This window comes from Orcinus orca, chromosome 1, assembly GCF_937001465.1.
Source record: "Orcinus orca chromosome 1, mOrcOrc1.1, whole genome shotgun sequence".
NCBI lineage: Eukaryota > Metazoa > Chordata > Mammalia > Artiodactyla > Delphinidae > Orcinus > Orcinus orca.
In genome coordinates this window covers 96,180,991-96,201,306 of record NC_064559.1, presented here as the reverse complement: position 1 = coordinate 96,201,306, position 20,316 = coordinate 96,180,991, and the positions used below count along the sequence as shown (strand labels likewise).

General features: G+C 37.9%; 1 protein-coding gene across 7 annotated transcripts in view; it reads right to left on the bottom strand.

Annotated features, from left to right (window-relative positions):
* Positions 1 to 14,797, bottom strand: part of CD84 (CD84 molecule) — a 50,050-nt gene extending 35,253 nt beyond the window's left edge. For all 7 annotated transcript variants that reach the window (XR_004479430.2, XR_004479428.1, XR_004479429.1 and 4 more), the window contains exon 1: positions 14,702 to 14,797. Coding sequence is in view for 2 of the 7 variants with exons in the window: in XM_012538522.3 (XP_012393976.1) it covers positions 14,702 to 14,747 (46 nt within the window). In the remaining 5 variants the exon portion in view is untranslated. The remainder of the gene's footprint in view (positions 1 to 14,701) is intronic.
* Between the last annotated feature and the right edge of the window lie 5,519 nt (positions 14,798 to 20,316).

The following is a 20,316-nucleotide window of genomic DNA, read 5'->3' as shown; positions in this document are numbered from 1 at the left end:
AGAAAAGAGGTCAAGAATAAAGGTCATTGAGAACACAAGTCATTTTGAAGTGTCAGAAAAGCAAAGATATTTCTTAACCTGATGGTGCTGTCTCACTATGGCCACCCCCACTCTCCAACACAGTAACTCCTTAATGAGCCAGGGACTTCTAATATAAACGTCTTTCCTTTCAGAACATCCAAGATTTTCCCTTAGGAGGAATATCCCAGGCAAGGAGTGGTGACTTAGGTGGGGTGGGCTAAGTACAGAATGAGACGTAACAGGGCCCTGAGGGAAAGAACGACACAAATGATCCCTATCTACAAACATTTATTAAGTGCTAATTAAGTGTCAGATGCTGTGTTAGGGACTCAGGGATGAATAGAACATGGTGGCAGCCCTGAGGAGCTCACAGTCCAGAGAATAAGACACGTGAGCATTCAAGTAAACAATAATACAATATGATGAGTACTAAATGGTAAAAGCAAAAGGAACAAACCACTAGGGGAACAGGAGAGACTAAGCTTGCCTTCAGTGACAGGAGTCAGAGTTTATTAAAATCCATTCCTTGAACATTAATTCTCCCCAGAAAAATTCTTCCGCTGGGCTGATAAGGTTGGGTAGAGGGGCACTTAGAGTTTCCCAGCCTGAATTCTTGGATGTGCCGGATATGGACATGTGACCTGTGCAGTCGTACAGAGCATTGAGCTCAGAAGGACCTGAACTTGATTTAATGCTGCCATGTCACTTTGAACTTCTTAATATTATTTGAACAAGGGACCCCATATTTTCATGTTCTACTGGGTTCCACAAATTATATGGCTGGTCCTGGTGCCAGATCTCCCACGTCTCATAAGGATTTTTTTGTCAGGTCCTTGTGCCTAATTTCCATTCTGTTCTTTGGATTCAGGTTCAGTGTGAGAAGACTCATAATTCTCTTATCAAACCCCAGGAAGTGGTGGGAAGTTTGCTAAGGCTGAGGCCTTCTTAATAGGAACACAATTGTGTGGTCACAAAATGATTGGTGTGTGGTGTTGTTTTTGAAGTTTGTCTTGTCTTCTGCAGCAAGTCATTCAGGAAGTGATGCTGGGGCATCAAAGGATAAGGCAGTGGGGGTGGCAGATACATTAAGCTAGCGGAAGCCCTGTTGCTATTTTGTGCTGTGGTGTTGGGGATGAGATTCCTGGGCTTGCTGAGAAAAGGTGTAGGGCTTGCACAAACATAATATGCACCTTTGGACATTCCATCTGAGGTCTGAGGCAGCTGCAAAACCATAGCATGCAGCAGAAAGATAAGGAGGCTTGAAGACATAGGTGCTAGTACTTCTACTTATGAGCTGGGCAAACTTAATAAAGCCAGAAGACTTTTCTGAGTCTCAGTATTTTCATCCACAGAATGGAAATAATAACTATAAAAATTGCCTATCTAATTAGTGATCAGAAAATCATATGAGTAGAAACTCTGGTAACCATCAAACTAAAAGAAATGTTAGTAATGATTCTCATTCTCATCCTCACCTTAACAATTAGGACATGCCCTTTAGGGCTTCCCTAGTCCCTCTCTATGATGGCCTTCATGACACCAGGGCCATACTGAAGAATGTACGAAGAGCCATTATTAAGGGCTAATTCAAGTAAAGCACAGAGGGATAGAGTTTTCAGTACCACTCCACTTGGTGGCCTTTATTCTTCTCTTAAAGACTTCAGTCTTTTACAAAAAGAATCTCCATATCAACCAACCCTAATATTTATTTTTCTAGGTGCTGAGGGGACTCAAACATTATATTAGTGTTGGAGGAGACCTTAAGAAAACTCAATTTCAGAGAGAATTTGTGGCACAAAAATGTCTTAAGGACTTACTATGAAATGCACTATGCAAGTCTATGACCAAGACAAGTTCCTTGTCTTTTTTAGAAATTTCATATATGCTTAGGGAAATGAGACACACACACAGACACACATAAATCTCCTTTACAATATGAAGTGGTAAATGATAAATTTAAGCAAATGGTAGAGACAATAATTGCAGTAGGATTTCAAAGAAGGGAGAGATCACTTTGATCTGCAGTTGTTAGAGAAAACTTCTTGGAGGAAATAGAATTTGAGGAAGACCTTGAAGAGTGAATAGAATTTTATTGGATAGAAAGGGAAAGGATTGGTGTCTCGGGTCCTCAGGTTCTGAATAAAAGTTTAGAAGCAGGAGAATGTGTGATATAGGTTGAATAAGTATAGATTTGTATAACAGAGTAGAGAGCAATAAGGCTGGAGATATAAATTGTTTAGATTTGGGACAGCCCTGAGTTTGAAGTCTACACCACAGGCAGAGGGGAGCTATTAAAGTTTTTGAGAATAAAAATTAAATGATGTTTTAGGGTCATAGTAATATGGTAATAACATGTAGGAAGAATAAGAGGAAAGAGAAGCTGGGCTTAAGAAACCATTTCATAGGCTATTGTAGCCATCTGTGCATGAATCGGGGGATGATGATGAGAGTAGAAAAGAAGGGCTGAATTTGAGAGAGAGCGCAAATAAAGGCAAGGAATAAGGAGGCATGTCACAGAATTCAACAATATATTTTGAGTGTCTACTTCATGTCAGTGGAAAACTAATAGCTACTGGAAATTGATTAAGTTTATGCTTGAAAGAAGTCAAAAGGAGAAGACAAGTTTAGTATCAGAAATATTGAATGTGAGATGATGGTGGACCATCTAAATAAGGAGTTGGAAGGATGGAAGATAAGAAAAGTTAATGGATTCAAAGTATTATTTGGGGGGCTGTGACAGAATCTGCTAGTTGTTTTCCAATATTTGTTTTCATCTCCATTCATAGTAACACATATATGGAATCTAAAAGAAAAAAAAAGAAAAAAAGGTCATGAAGAACCTAGGCGCAGGACGGGAATAAAGACACAGACCTACTAGAGAATGGACTTGAGGACATGGGGAGGGGGAAGGGTAAGCTGGGACAAAGTGAGAGAGTGGCATGGACATATATACACTATCAAATGTAAAACCGATAGCGAGTGGGAAGCAGCCGCATAGCACAGGGAGATCAGCTCGGTGCTTTGTGACCACCTAGAGGGGTGGGATAGGGAGGGGGGAGGGAGGGAGATGCAAGAGGGAAGAGATATGGTGTTATATGTATATGTATAGCTGATTCAATTTGTTATAAAGTGGAAACTAATACACCATTGTAAAGCAATTATACTCCAATAAAGATGTTAAAAAAAAAAAAAAAGACTACATTGCCCAGCCTTCTGCTAGCTCAGTTTGGTCATGTGACTAAGTTCAGGTCCATAGGATGAAACTGAAAGTATTGTATCAACTTTTATATCTTTAAGAAGAGGATGCTTTGTTTTCTTCATCTCTTCCTTGTCTCTTGCAGGCTGGAATGCCATGACAACTGGATCTTGGACATTTTGGATCAAGAAGAGGAAGCCAAGTACTGAGAATTGTGGCGCAGGAAGACAGAAAAAGTATGGATTCCTGATGATCTTGTGAACTATTCTACCAACCGAACTGCCAACTCCAGACATTTTACATGAGCAAAAAATAAACTTTTTTCTTCTTTAAGGAATTCTTTTTTTTTTTTTTTTTTGAGTCTCTGTCATTTGCCATCAAACTGAAATTCAAGTGGTTTAGGAATCATCTATGGAGAGGAGATGATTGAAGAAGAGGGTCACTCAGGAAGAGTTGGCTGAAGTCCAAGGCTGAGCCTTGTGAACAGTGCTCACAGTTCTAAAAGAGGCACTGTCAAAAGAAACTGAATAGACCAAGTGGTAGGAGTGGCAAGAGAGGAATCAATAGTGGACAATATCATGAAATCCAGGAGGACAAAAAATCTCAAGAAGGGGGCTGTAACTGATGTCTAATGATTCAGAGTCTTCAAGTAAGATAAAGATTGAAAATGATCCCTAGATTTGTCCATTAGGAGGTTATTGATGGTGCTTGAGAATGTAGTGCAAGTTAAGATGATTCAAATGGAGCCCAGAGTACAGAGGATTGAGGATAGAATATGTGGTAAAGAAGTGGAAAAGCTTAATAGTGAAAGAAATGTTATAAGATAGAATAATAGCTAGAGGGTCAAGCAAAACTACTATTTGATTTTGTTTTAAAATAGAAGGTATTGGTGGGGGAAGGGTGGTAAGGAGGGAATTAACCAAATTCTTCATAGCTGAGCAAGGGAAACTTACTAAGAAGTGTTGGGTGGAATCTAAAGAGATTTTGAAATATCAAATATTGATGACAACAAAGAGGGTGTTTAGACTTAAACCTCATAGTTCTCCTTAGAGTCTATTAAAAACAAAGACAGTGTACATTTGGGGTTTTGAGGGGCTCCCTAGTCTCCTTTCATATACTTTGCCACCATCTACTAGATCCTGTCTGGTCTGCCCCTGCTCTCCTGCCTCCTCTCCTACCCTTCTCTCCCCTACTTACTCCAACCACACTGACTTCCTCATTCTTCAAACCAGCTGCTGTTGCCTTAGAGACTTTGTACTTGCTGTCCTCCTTTTCTACACTGTTTCTAGCACTCCCTTACTGTGAAACTCTGCTCCAATGTCATCTCATCAGAGAGAGCTTTCTTAAACACCATGTTTAAGTAGCAGTCTCCTTCTCATCAATCCCTATGGCCTTGCCTTACTTTATTTTTCCTCATAGCAGTTTTGACTACTAAAGCATTGTATGTGCGTATTTACTTATTGTCTTCCCCGCTTTGCACCCCCATGAGAATATAATTGCAATGCAGTCCTTGTCTTTTTTGGTCACTAGTATTTCCCTAACAATTAATGGATGATTATTAAATATTTGTTGAAAAACTAAATACTTTTTTGGCTACTGACCCAGTTGCCCTTTTTCTAGCAATAAAAAGCAAGGTAGAAAACTCAGAGCAAGAAAGAGTGAGGGCAAGAGATAACTCTACTGGTCTCTGGGTCTTGGTGTTGAAGGTCCATGGTGTAAACTGATTAATAAGAAGGAGCAGTTGGCTAACTGTAACTACTTTCCATTCCAATATTCTCATGTTGTTAACAACAACAAAAAAATTGCATAGGTCCAGAGGCTGGGGCTTCATAGCATGGTTAGTAAAAGTGTCCTGAACTAGGGATCAAGAAACATGTTGTAGTCAAGGCTCTGTTGCCAACCAGCTAAATGACCATGACTAAGTCACTTACCTGCTAAACCTCAGGATTCTAGTTGGTAAATGAAATAAAATTCCTCTACCACTTTGAGGAATTATGAAGATTAAATGACACTAGGCAGCTCTACCCACGACCAGCCCCTCCCATCAGGAAACTTACACATTCCTCTTAGATAGCCTCATCCACCAGATGTCAGACAGCAGAAGTAAGAAGAACTACAATCCTGCAGCCTGTGGAACAAGAACAACATTCACAGAAAGATAGACAAGATGAGAAGGCAGAGGGCTATGTACCAGATGAAGGAACAAGATAAAACCCCAGAAAAACAACTAAATGAAGTAGAGATAGGTAACCTTCTAGAAAAAGAATTCAGAATAATGATAGTGAAGATGATCCAGGACCTCGGAAAAAGAATGGAGGAAAAGATCGAGAAGATGCAAGAAATATTTAACAGAGACCTAGAAGAACTAAAGAACAATCAAACAGAGACGAACAATACAATAACTGAAATGAAAACTGCACTAGAAGGAATCAATAGCAGAATAACTGAGTTAGAAGAATGGATAAGTGACCTGGAAGACAGAATGGTGGAATTCACTGCTGCAGAACAGAATAAAGAAAAAAGAATGAAAAGAAATGAAGACAGCCTAAGAGACTGCTGGGACAACATTAAATGCACAAACATTCGAATTATAGGGGTCCCAGAAGGAGAAGAGAGAGAGAAAGGACAAGAGAAAATATTTGAAGAGATTAGAGTCAAAAAATTCCCTAACATGGGAAAGGAAATAGCACCCAAGTCCAGGAAGCGTAGTGAGTCCCATACAGGATAAACCCAAGGAGAAACATGCCAAGACACATAGTAATCAAATTGGCAAAAATTAAAGACAAAGAAAAATTATTGAAAGCAGCAAGGGAAAAATGACAAATAACATACAAGGGAACTCCCATAAGGTAAACAGCTGATTTCTCAGCAGAAACTCTACAAGCCAGAAGGGAGTGGCATGATATACTTAAAGTGATGAAAGGGAAGAACCTACAACCAAGATTACTCTACCCAGCAAGGATCTCATTCAGATTCGATGGAGAAATCAAGAGCTTTACAGAGAAGCAAAAGCTAAGAGAATTCAGCACCACCAAACCAGCTCTACAACAAATGCTAAAGGAACTTCTCTAAGTGGGAAACACAAGAGAAGAAAAGGACCTACGAAAACAGATGCAAAAGAATTAAGAAAATGGTTATAGGAACATACATATCGATAATTACCTTAAATGTGAATGGATTAAATGCTCCATCCAAAAGACACAGGCTTGCTGAATGGAAACAAAAACAAGACCCATATATATGCTGTCTACAAGAGACCCACTTCAGACCTAGGGACACATACAGACTGAAAGTGAGGGGGTGGAAAAAGATATTCCATGCAAATGGAAATCAAAAGAAAGCTGGAGTAGCAATACTCATATCAGAAAAAATAGACTTTAAAATAAAGAATGCTACAAGAGACAAGGAAGGACACTACATAATGATAAAGGGATCAATCCAAGAAGAAGATATAACAATTATAAATATATATGCACCCAACATAGGAGCACATCAATACACAAGGCAACTGCTAACAGCTATAAAAGAGGAAATCGACAGCAACACAATAATAGTGGGGGACTTTAACACCTCACTTGCACCAATGGTCAGATCATCCAAAATGAAAATAAATAAGGAAACAGAAGTTTTAAATGACACAATAAACCAGATAGATTTAATTGATATTTATAGGACATTCCATCCAAAAACAACAGATTACACTTTCTTCTCAAGTGCGCATGGAACATTCTCCAGGATAGATCACATCTTGGGTCACAAATCAAGCCTCAGTAAATTTAAGAAAATTGAAATCATATCTAGCATCGTTTCTGACCACAAGAGAAATTAGAACTCTTGCATTCCTATACACTAATGATGAAAATTCTGAAAGAGAAATTACAGAAACACTCCCATCTACCATTGTAACGAAAAAAATAAAATACCTAGAAATAAACCTACCTAGGGAGACAAAAGACCTGTATGCAGAAAACTATAAGATACTGATGAAAGAAATTAAAGGTGATACCAACAGATGGAGAGATATACTATGTTCTTGGATTGGAAGAATCAATATTGCGAAAATGACTATACTACCCAAAGCAATCTACAGATTCAATGCAATCCCTATCAAATTACCAATGGCATTTTTTACAGAACTAGAACAAAAAATCTTAAAATTTGTATGGAGACACAAAAGACCCCGAATAGCCAAAGCAGTCTTGAGGGAGAAAAACGGAGAAGGGGGAATCAGACTCCCTGACTTCAGACTATACTACAAAGCTACAATAATCAAGACAATATGGTACTGACACAAAAACAGAAATATAGATCAATGGAACAAGATAGAAAGCCCAGAGATAAACCCACACACCTATGGTCAACTAATCTATTGCAAAGGAGGCAAGAATACACAATGGAGAAAAGAGAGTCTCTTCAATAAGTGGTGCTGGGAAAACTGGACAGCTACATGGAAAAGAATGAAATTAGAACACTCCCTAACACCATACACAAAAATAAATTCAAAATGGATTAGAGACCTAAATATAAGACAGGACACTATAAAACTCTTAGAGAAAAACATAGGAAGAACATTATTTGACATAAATCACAGCAAGATCCTTTTGACCCTCCTTCTAGAGAAATGGAAATAAAAACAAAAATAAACAAATGGGACCTAATGAAACTTCAAAGCTTTTGCACAGCAAAGGAAACCATAAACAAGACAAAAAGACAGCCCTCAGAATGTGAGAAAATATTTGCAAAAGAATTAATGGACAAAGGATGAATCTTCAAAATATATAAACAGCCCATGCAGCTCAATATTAAAGAAACAAACAATCCAATCCAAAAATGGGCAGAAGACCTAAATAGACATTTCTCCAAAGAAGACATACAGATGGCCAAGAAGCACATGAAAAGCTGCTCAACATCACTAATTATTAGAGAAATGCAAATCAAAACTACAATGAAGTATCACCTCACACCATTTAGAATGGGCATCATCAGAAAATCTACAAACAACAAGTGCTGGAGAGGGTGTGGAGAAAAGGGAACCCTCTTGCACTGCTGGTGGGAATGTAAATTGATACAGCCACTATGGAGAACAATATGGAGGTTCCTTAAAAAACTAAAAATAGAATTACCATATGACCCAGCAATCCCACTACTTGGCATATACCCAGAGAAAACCATAATTCAAAAAGACACATGCACCCCAACGTTCATTGCAACACTATTTACAATAGCCAGGTCATGGAAGCAACCTAAATGTCCATCGATGGATGAATGGATAAAGAAGATGTGGTACGTATATACAATGGAATATTACTCAGCCATAAAAAGGAACGAAATTGAGTCATTTGTTGAGATGTGGATGGATCTAGAGAGTGTCATACAGAGTGAAGTAAGTCAGAAAGAGAAAAACAAATATCGTATATTAACACATGTACGTGGAACCTAGAAAAATGGTGCAGATGAACCAGTTTTCAGGGCAGAAGTTGAGACACAGATGTAGAGAACAAACATATGGACACCAAGAGGGGTAAGCCGCGGGGGTTTGGGGATGGTGATGTGCTGAATTGGGCTATTGGGATTGACATGTATACACTGATGTGTATAAAATTGATGACTAATAAGAACCTGCTGTATAAAAATATAAAATAAAATTCAAAAATTCCAAAAACAAATGACACTAGAGTGCTCTCAGATGTATATATCAACAGAGAAGAATCTAGAACCCCCAAAGAGAGTCTTGCCATGAAGAGCACCCTCTTTCTGCCCCTGTGTCAAGCACCATGACTTAGTGATGAAGATCCAGACTGCCTGAGCTTGAATCCTGCTTCTGCCAGGTTCTAGCCATGAGACTTTGGGAAATTTAACCACCTCTCTGTGTCTCAGTTTTATCAGCTTCTAAATGAAGCCAATAGACTAATAGTAGCACTTACTTCATAGAAGCGTTATGAGAGTTAAACAAGTTAATATTTGTAAGCCTTTTGGAAAAGTACCTTGCATATACTAGGCACCATATGTGTTTGTTATGTAAAATGAAAGCATTATTACAGAGATTAAGATAATATCACCAGACAACTTTTATGTGTTCCAAAAGAAGAGCTGCAGTATTGGGGAGATGTTAGAGAAGGCCAACATGAAGCTATTCATGGGAGTGGAAATAAGGAAGGGTAAACTCTTGCTTAATAGTGACCCAAACCCCCTCACTTCTTTAGGATTCTTCAAGTCAGTATTTCTTGTCCTTTTTTTGACTCCAGCTAACCTTCCCCTCCTCTCCTCCCATTCACTGCCTGCCTGAATATTCCAGGCCTGGAAGGGTGACCAGACGTAGCACCACCCAATGGCACCCAGAAGAGAGGTGGTTGTAACCAGTTATTCTGAGTGAAGTGAAGTAGCAGACGAAGAGGAAACAAAGTGTTAGCAGCCAGGAGTTTTGTGTTATTCTCCATGAGCATGGAAAGTCCTTGGTTATGTGGTTTTAAAAAAAAGGAACCTACCACCCCCATACAATAGTATGCTATTTTCTGCTGGATTTTTTTTTTTTTTACTTTATATTATCTTTATTGAGATTTGGGTTGACTTGATTCCACTTCTGCAAAACACACATCCACACACCCACACACACACACAGATTCTCAAAACAGAGATGGGGTCCTGACCACCCATTGTTTTATCACTACTCAGCACTGTAAGCATATAATCAAAAATCGAGTATAACAAAGGAAATGTGGGTACATACCTCTACTAACATCAGCTCCCCAATTGAGTGTTCACACCTCTTTCTTTTCCAACTTCCACGTAGATGAGTTTAGATACCCCCAAACTTATAGATTCATCCTTCTCTTAGGTTCAAGAGAAGAAAGGTTTGATTTAGAAAATACTTGAGTAACCCAAGTGGCCTAGCACTGACTTTTGGGATCCTGTTGTGAAGGCACTCTGGTTGCTTTGTGGGTCACCATATTGGTCTCTAGGGGTGCTTTGTGGATTGGGTTGGTGTGGTGGGTCACTACCCCCTCTACTGGAGTCCTGTGTTGTCACAAGTATGCAGCTTCGAGCCTCTACTTGGAGACTGGATGTTTAAGCTAATGTCCTGACACCTAGTTTTCCCCATACTTAATATATTTTTTCTTGTCTATAACTGGGCTTTTGCTCTTTTTTTTTGAGCAATAGCCAATATTTATTGAGCACTTACTATGTGCCAGACATTTGTGCTAAGCTCTGTATCATGGAATCTTTACAATGATTTGCTTTATTTATTTATATTTTTCAATATTTTTATTGATTATACTCCATTTAAAATTATTAGAAAATAATAGCTATATTCCCCTGTGCTATACAATACACCCTTTTGCTTGTCTGTTTTATACATAGTAGTTTGTTTTTCTTTTTTAACAACTTTATTGGAGTATAACTGCTTTACAATGGTGTGTTAGTTTGGGCTTTTGCTTTTAAGCCCTTTCTGAGTGTCTGTGGTAGTAGTCTGCTCAAATCGCTTTCTAGAACAGAGGCTTGGTCTTTATCTTGAAGGCCCCTCTTCATTAGGACTTTGGACTAGTGGCAAATTGACTCTTGCCAGGACCCTGCTCCAGGCATGAAGTTCTCTCCCTAACCCACAGGATGATGGTTGGGGCCTACTTATCCAGGAACAGATATCCAGAGGGGCCCGCTCACTTCTCTTGTTCTTTTAAGTATCACCTGCTGGAACACACCATGATGTGCTCTACATTCAACAAGACATCAAGACCTTGTTGATACTGGACCCTTGTTTGTTTTGAAGAAGAAAATTCAAGTCAACACATAACCATGTTCATGTGAATGATACCTGAACCATGTCTGGATATGGTCATTTCCTTGGATATTCTGCCTTGCTGGCCTGCCTAAACTTCTGTTATTGGCAAAGGTCTGGCCTCTAACCCCCATCCTCCTCTGTAGGTAGGTATAGAGATAGGCCCAGCTTCTGCTGAATAATCCTTTCTTGTTGCGAATAAATCACCATTCATGATAAATCCCAAAGTGGGATAACCATCAATCTCAGGGACAATTCCACTTCAGCATCAAAGTGGGTGAAGGCAGCACTGCTCAGTGGTTAAGCCTAAAGACACTGGAGTTCAAATCATACTTCCCCCACTTTTTGGCTAAACGACTTCTGATTTTCTGTGTTAATGTCTTCATCTGTAAACTGGGATATTAATAGTATCCATCTCATAAGGTGTTGTGAGGATTAGACAAAATAACAAACGTACGCTACTTAGAGTAATGCGAGACATGTAGTGCTTGCTTCATAAATGGTTAATTATTACTATTATTGACAGGAGAGAGGATAAGGGAGCAAGTGGAGGGGCTGAAGAAAGAGAAGTGAGAAAGGTGTGGAGAAAAGGATGAATTAAAGGAGTGTGAGAAAGAACACATAGAGGAGCATGAAGCAAAAGTGGTGGATTCTTGTTTTCTACCCCAAAGGGTAGGTAGCTAGCAGAATACTTGGAGGGACAGTCAGAGTCACAGTGTTCACAGGTCATGATGAGGAAGTTGAGATTATAGAGCATAAGACTGTGAGTCTTGGTTCTTAGAGAAAACTTTTCCAACATGGAATGGTCATGAGCTTTGCACACTCAGACTCCTCTTATTTCAGTGATTTCAAGGGAAAATGGGATTTCCAACCCCCTTTTCCCACTGCATTTCAGCTGCTTCCACTGCTCTGAATTCCAGGGAAGTAAGTAAAGTCAGTGTTGATGTCTAAGCCCAGTGCTAAATATAAGGGACCACCTTTGCCAGGAATAGCAGCAGGAGGGATTTCGGGTATATTTTTGACTCAGGAAATGTTGGTGGAATAAATTTTAAAAGGTAAACAGATCCATTCAGCAAAGGCAAATTGTACCTGAAAGTACTTTTAGTTTTGCTGCTATAAAAACAAGTCCCCACCCCTCATTTATGGATCCCTGACAAAATGAATATTTCATCCCCGGTTTTCTCTTATGGAACCCCAAAATCCCACACCTAAGCTCAAATTCCCACCATCTTTTCATCTGCTCATGTTCCTTGGATCATCCTAAACAGAGGAGTCTCGTCCAGGATCTCAGTGCAAGAAAGCCCTGGCTCCTCCTAAAACCACGTGAAAAGCAAGTGTGAAAAACAACAGCATTAGCAATATTTGTTAAGCACCTACTATATTCAGATACTGTGCCAAGTGTTGTACATGGATTATCATTTTGGTTCTCAAAACAATCCTATTGTACTAATAGTTCTCCCATTTTGAAATCTAAATAACATTTTTGGGGCCCAGGATGGGCTGTCCCCAAATATGCCACAATGGCATATTGATTATTATTATTACTTTTTGGCCGTGCCACTTGCAGGGATCTCAGTTCCCCTACCAGGGATTGAACCCGGGCCATGGCAGTGAAAGCCCAGAATTCTAACTATTAGGCCACCAGGTAACTCCCAATGTTGATTATTTTGAATTGAAGTTCCTTAAGAAGCAGCCAATGCAAGAGGGAAACTCTGACTCTTCTCTGTCCCCCTGAAAGCAGAAAATAAATCTCCCATATGAAAGGTGCACTCCTTATATCTGGAGGTACAAGGACATCCTTATCACCAGAGACAGGGAATTTGGGGCAAGGAGCTTGTATAAACAAACCTTGTTACTTTAATTTACTACTTCAAGCCCAAACTCTGTTTACATTCTTCACTGATTGAGCACCCAAAGCCTAAGTTTCTTTGTCCTGTTGATTCTTCACAAGTTTATTTTTTCTTTGTCTAAAAAGTATAAAAGCTGTTTGTGTTGGCCACTTGTTAGGTCTAATTTCTATGAGACTTCTGTGTGCACAAATTAAAATTTGTCTCTTTTCTCCCATAATTTGTCTTGTGTCAATTTTATTATTAGTCCAGCCACAAGAACTCAAGAGGGGGAAGAGGGGAAATAGTCCTCTTCCTGACAACAGGTGGAGTTTATATAATTTTCCCAAAGTCCTAAAACTAATGGATGAATGATTCACTGCTAGCTGATTTGACAACTTCGATTTCAGTTTCAGTAGATGAGGCAAGTGTATCTTAGAGCTGCCTTTCATCGTAGCATGTTTTGCCCTTTGAAGAGTATCAAGGACGTAGAAACTGAATGAGTGAAGAGGTCAGAAAAGTGTGCAGCAGAAAGAACTATAGCCCTGGGGTTAACAGAACAAATGTCCATTTCCAGCTCTACCAATTTCAGGTTGTGAAATTTCAGGTGAATTGTTTAACTTGAATTTTAGATTACACTTTTTTGCATAATGGAATTAATAATATCTATCTTGCTTATTTAAATGATTTTAGTATGTATCACATAAGAATGTGGGCATAAAAATTGTAAAATGCTTTCCAAGTTAAGTGGTATCAAGTACCACCCTGTCCAGCCCTTCTTTGGAAGATTGGGGACATCCCTAGATTTACACTTAGGTTCTATTCAACTTTTTTCCCCATCTACTTGCATCTTCTACTTGTATGTCCGGATGACTAACATAGGCTCTAAAACCCTGACCTGCCCAGTGGATACAATACCTATGAAGCTCACATTAAATGAGCCACAGTTTTAAATGGTTAAGGGAACCAGAGACACCAAAGTGCATGGATTCTACCTTTTCAAGAAATCCTAACCCACTAGATTCTCTGTGTTCTAACTTATGCCAGGAATTTGCTAATGCATTTCCAAAGCTGGTAAGAGACACTATAAGTAGATTTAGAAATGCCAAATATAGTCAGTTTTTACATAAATAAGGCAATTGTTAGGATTCAATGAGATAATATATGCAATGGCAAAGCACTCCCAGAACTATGTTGATGTTACATAAGTTTTCTTTGTACTAACAACAACCAATATGCATTTAACCTTTATAATTTACTGTTAAGCCATAAGTAAGAAAAACAGAATTTTCAGTTCAACTTCTCTGTTTCTTTTGAGAACTAACTTATTTGTAGAACAGGGATGATAATCTCTTCTCCATTTATTTTAGGGTTTTTGGAGGACAGAAGCAGAGCAATAGCTCTGAATTTACTTTGAAAATAAAGGGGGCTTATAACAATGAAACTTTTACAACGACAATTATAGTCATGCATCTCTCTAATCTGCTGGAGAAATGAAATAATTGAGAAGGGTCTATCTCTGTTAAAGTCTATATAACACATTCTAACACCAAAAGAAAATTGCTTTTAAGTTTTTCAAGGTTTTGGATTATCTGTTCCTCTGTTGGTTTTCTGGGCAGGTCTACCATATGCTGACTCTTCTGAGCAGAAGGGTTTGTCTCAGATCTTTAGAGACTGAATACAAATAAAATTCAGAAATATAAACTCTAAACCTGAAAAACAGTTAGGTTTGGATTTTAGGTCTCTCCCCAGTCAGTTGGATTCCTTTTGAGACCCAGGGTGTTTCTGTTAAAGCAGATCAAAAGGGCAATTCAATGTCTTCCTTAAGGGAAATTTCTAAAACAACTGAAAATTAGGAGGGGATCATCAAGGGTCAGAACTCACAGGTTTGTAGACAAAGGAGCAAGATCCATAGGTGGTGAAGAGCCATCTTCTTCCAGAGTATAAACTTCTGTGTAAAAGTATGACTCTCTTCCAGCGGAGAATTAGTCTCACTTCTGTTTTCATGCCCCTTTTTATAGAAGGCATTGCAGAAAGGAAGTGAGTTAGCTGATGAAGGACATGCTAGTTTTTTTTTTCTATTGTATAATTAGTTATTTTTTCAACAAATATTTATTGAATGCCTACTATGTGTCAGACACTCTTCTGGGCACTGGCAATATAAAGAACAACAAAGCAATTGATAACCCTCCTTTCATGGAGCTCATATTCTTGTTGGGGAGATCAATATTAACAGGCAATATAGTGTGATAAGTGTTGCCAAAGAGAAAATAATGGGAACTGAGAGGGCAGTGGGGAGTTCTAACCCAGACTAGGACAGTGTGGGGAAGGCTTCCTGAAGGAACTGACAACAAAGCTGAGTCAGGTCTGAAGAGTAAGTTAACATTATTAGGAGAAAGGTGGTAGGGATTATGAGTAGGAAGAATGTGTTAACACTATAGGAGCTTAATAAGTGGTAGCAGTTAATATTACATAATTATAGTTGCATGTAATAATAATTATTTATAATTCTATTATACAATTTTATAATTGTATATAACTGTAAAATTATTTATACTGTATAATAATTATATTATATGTAATAGTAATATAATGTATATTATCAGATAATATATAAATCATATTATACATTTTAATGTATATATGTATATACATAAATAATATATATAATGTATAATTTGTATAAATATGTTATGATTGAGCTAGATATAACACAGGACTGTTCTCTAGTATACTTCTAGGATACTCCTCTAGTTATGCTCCTAGCCAATCCCTGTTAGAAGTATAACAAGGATCTTGTCTGTGTGGGGTGTGTTGGAGAGTGGTAATATGAGTAAATATTTGGGACCAGATGCTAAGCAGTTTGAACTTGGACCCAGATGTTTTGGGAAGTGCTGGGAAAACTGAGGAGATAGGTCCTGAGACCTGGGGAAGTAAGATTTTATGCAGCCTTTCCCTCAGCCAGCTAGCTCATTTCTAGGGGTCCTGAGCATCTGGAGTCATTCATAAAACAATCCTGCTCCTCATTCTCCATATATACTTATTCATTATTGAATAGTTGAGTGCCTTTATGTAGATATAGTGAACTGGGAAGCTGAGACCAAAGAAGGATTAAAATAAAAATAAAATTTCCCAGTTTTATTTTTTCCTTTCACAAGATAAAACCATATTACTTTCACAGTTTTAGCAAGAATATCTTCCTGAAATATGTAATTAATACATTTGCAAAACCACACATCTATCTTGTATTAGTTGTACAGAGAAGCAAGAAAGACTATGAAGTTGCCAAGAGCTGCTGGAAACCTGACTTTGTATCCTGTTTTTCCCTTCTTCAGTCTCTGAAAAAATGTTTCTTCGTCTCTTTCATTTAAAACTCTTGCTTGGTCTCATGTGTATGTCTTTAGAACTCCTTTATTGGATGAGATACGGCACATTCAGGGTGATATGGCCATAGACAAGAACTCCTATATTGGTATCTTACTCAAGGACTTATGTTCTCTTAAGCTTGAACCAGTGTCTCATCTCTGTCTTTCAGCCTTAACCTGCCACACAATAGTGTATTTTTTTTTATCAAGAAGATACTAGCTTTTGAGACTGCTTCTCTTGATGTGCCCTTTGTAGATGAGCAAAGAGCCAAATAGCTTGAGATCTGGGGCAGGAGGCCAGTCTGGGGTACAGAACAATAGAAGAGAGAGTCTGCGACAGACAGAAAATTTGAGAAGACAGACAGATTAGATAAAACTTAGGTGACCCTGTGGGATGGCAAGACAAGCTGGAATCTGGAAAAGCCTCCAGTGCAAAAACAAATTCTTTTTGTCCAACATTTCCCATGCCCTCCAGAATTTTGCTGAGAAAGTGGCATTGAGAAGGATCTGGAAAACAGAGGCAGATTGTATGACACATGTAGTTGGAGTTTTAATATAAAAGTGAACCCAAAATAATGAAACTACAGCCCAACCCCTTCCCACTTCAAATATTAGTAAGATCTGAAAGGCAGTGGTGGTGAAGGAGGTTGGGGGTTAGGCTAACTGTAAGTGAACTGAATCTAATTAAAGCTATGACACTATCCCAGCTCAATTTAATTCTAAGGAGAATATTAATGATCACCTTCTCACTCAAAATGCCAGGCAGAGGGAAGGGATTGCATTCCTAGGGAAATAAATAAAGTAAAACAAACAAAAAAAGCATTATACTTAACAATATATTTTCTTTTATACAACTATTTGAATACAATAAAAATTATGAGAATTGTTAAGAAGCAAGAAAATGTGATTCATAATCAGGAGAAAGCTAAATCAATAGAAATAAACTACAGATAAGCAGGTTTGAGAAATAGCAGGTAAAGACTTTAAAACAACTGCTGTAAATATTTTGAAGAATTTACAGGAAAATGTGTTGAAACTTTGAAAAGATGGCCTGTTTCCAGAGAGAAATCAAAATCCCAACGAAGAACCAACTTGAAATTCTAAAGTGTAAAAATATGATATATGAAACAAATTTAATTAGATGGACTTAATATCAGAATAAGCACTTCAGAAGAAAGGGTCAGTGAACGTCAAGACAATAAAAACTATTCAAACTGAAGTAGAGAGGAGATCAAAAATATGAAATATTTACAGATAAATTTGATGAAAGCTTAAGGATAAATCTGACAAAAGATACTGGAAACTAGAAATAAGTGGGAAGGAATGCCTATTGATGTGTTGGAAGATTCAATATTGTTAAGATGTTAGTTCTCCCCAGATTGATCTATAGATCCAACAAAATCCCACTCAAAATCCCAGTAGGTATTTTTGTTTTTGAACATTGTAAGACACTTGTTTTATTTAGTAAATAAATTTCTCTAAATACATATAATAAAATGTTGTAATTATATTAAACAAGTAATAATTACAAACATGTAGACCCTACTATAGCCTAGTTCTTCATAATCACTGTGATGATTACTATACTATCTGGAGAAAACCTGTGGCAAAAACTAAAACTGAAAAATCCTTTGGTGAGCACAGTCATCCCTCTCTCCATCAAAACGAAAAGTTTACCAAACTATAGCAAATATAAAAGAGGTGGTTAGTAATTCACAACAGTCTTCAAGAGCATTAATTATCAATTCTTTACCTGATTTAGATACATCCACTTGTTCTCTAATCTCATCTTTACCAAATGTGTCAAGCAATATTAGATGTTGGAGATGACAGAAGAATCAAACTTTCCCTACCCCTGCCAAATTACAAGATTCCTGATGAGTATAAGTTTCTTGAAAATAGTGGAAATTTTTTCTACCTGGGAGTGGAGAATGTGATGTAGAATTTTGCATTTGGCACGGAATCTGGCTTAGATGATTTGGTGAAATATGAGGACTGGGCATGTGATGGAACATTTAAATGTAGTCCAGATGTGTTCTACCAGTTGTATAGGTTATATGCATTGATAAGAGATAACAACATTCCTCATCTGTTCATTTTGCTTCTAGGGAAATCTGAAGAGATTTACAGCAGACTTTCTTATATTATAAACAACTTACATTGGATCCAACATTGGATCCTGAATCCTTAATGGCTGACCTTGAGAAAGGAAGTATCATCCTTCAATTTAAGATACACCTAAATACAGCTACAATCATGAATCTACACATTTAACATGTTTTCAAATATTTTTGTACTTTTATTTTCCACAATAAAATATTTTTAATTGAAGTGTAGCTGATTTACACTGTTGTGTTAATTTCTGCTGTAGAGCAAAATTCTATATATATATATAATTTTATATAAATATATATATATAATTTTTTTTAAACATCTTTATTGGAGTATAATTGCTTTGCAATGGTGTGTTAGTTTCTGCTTTATAACAAAGTGAATCAGTTATACATATACATATGTTCCCATATCTCTTCCCTCTTGCATCTCCCTCCCTCCCACCCTCCCTAACCCACCCCTCCAGGCTGTCACAAAGCACCAAGCCGATATCCCTGTGCCATACGGCTGCTTCCCACTAGCTATCTACCTTATGTTTGTTAGTGTATATATGTCCATGCCTCTCTCTCGCCCTGTCACAGCTCACCCTTCCCCCTCCTCATATCCTCAAGTCCGTTCTCCAGTAGGTCTGTGTCTTTATTCCTGCCTTACCTCTAGGTTCTTCATGACATTTTTATTTCTTAAATTCCATATATATGTGTTAGCATATGGTATTTGTCTTTTTCCTTCTGACTTACTTCACTCTGTATGACAGACTCTAGGTCTATCCACCTCATTACAAATAGCTCAATTTCGTTTCTTTTTATGGCTGAGTAATATTCCATTGTATATATGTGCCACATCTTCTTTATCCATTCATCCGATGATGGACACTTAGGTTGTTTCCATCTCCGGGCTATTGTAAATAGAGCTGCAATGAACATTTTGGTACATGACTCTTTTTGAATTTTGGTTTTCTCAGGGTATATGCCCAGTAGTGGGATTGCTGGGTCATATGGTAGTTCTATTTGTAGTTTTTTAAGGAACCTCCATACTGTTCTCCATAGTGGCTGAACCAATTCACATTCCCACCAGCAGTGCAAGAGTGTTCCCTTTTCTCCACACCCTCTCCACCATTTATTGTTTCTAGATTTTTTGATGATGGCCATTCTGACTGGTGTGAGATAATATCTCATTGTAGTTTTGATTTGCATTTCTCTAATGATTAATGATGTTGAGCATTCTTTCATGTGTTTGTTGGCAGTCTGTATATCTTCTTTGGAGAAATGTCTATTTAGGTCTTCTGCCCATTTTTGAATTGGGTTGTTTGTTTTTCTGTTATTGAGCTGCATGAGCTGCTTGTAAATTTTGGAGATTAATCCTTTGTCAGTTCCTTCATTTGCAAATATTTTCTCCCATTCTGAGGGTTGTCTTTTGGTCTTGTTTATGGTTTCCTTTGCTGTGCAAAAGCTTTGAAGTTTCATTACATCCCATTTGTTTATTTTTGTTTTTATTTCCATTTCTCTAGGAGGTGGGTCAAAAAGGATCTTGCTGTGATTTATGCCATAGAGTGTTCTGCCTATGCTTTCCTCTAACAGTTTGATAGTTTCTGGCCTTATATTTAGGTCTTTAATCCATTTTGAGCTTATTTTTGTGTATGGTGTTAGGGAGTGATCTAATCTCATACTTTTACATGTACCTGTCCGGTTTTCCCAGCACCACTTATTGAAGAGGCTGTCCTTTCTCCACTGTACATTCCTGCCACCTTTATCAAAGATAAGGTGTCCATATGTGCGTGGGTTAATCTCTGGGCTTTCTATCCTGTTCCATTAATCTATCTTTCTGTTTTTGTGCCAGTACCATACTGTCTTGATTACTGTAGCTTTGTGGAATAGTCTAAAGTCAGGGAGCCTGATTCCTCCAGCTCCTTTTTTCGTTCTCAAGATTGCTTTGGCTATTCGGGGTCTTTTGTGTTTCCATACAAATTGTGAAATTTTTTGTTCTAGTTATGTGAAAAATGCCAGTGGTAGTTTGATAGGGATT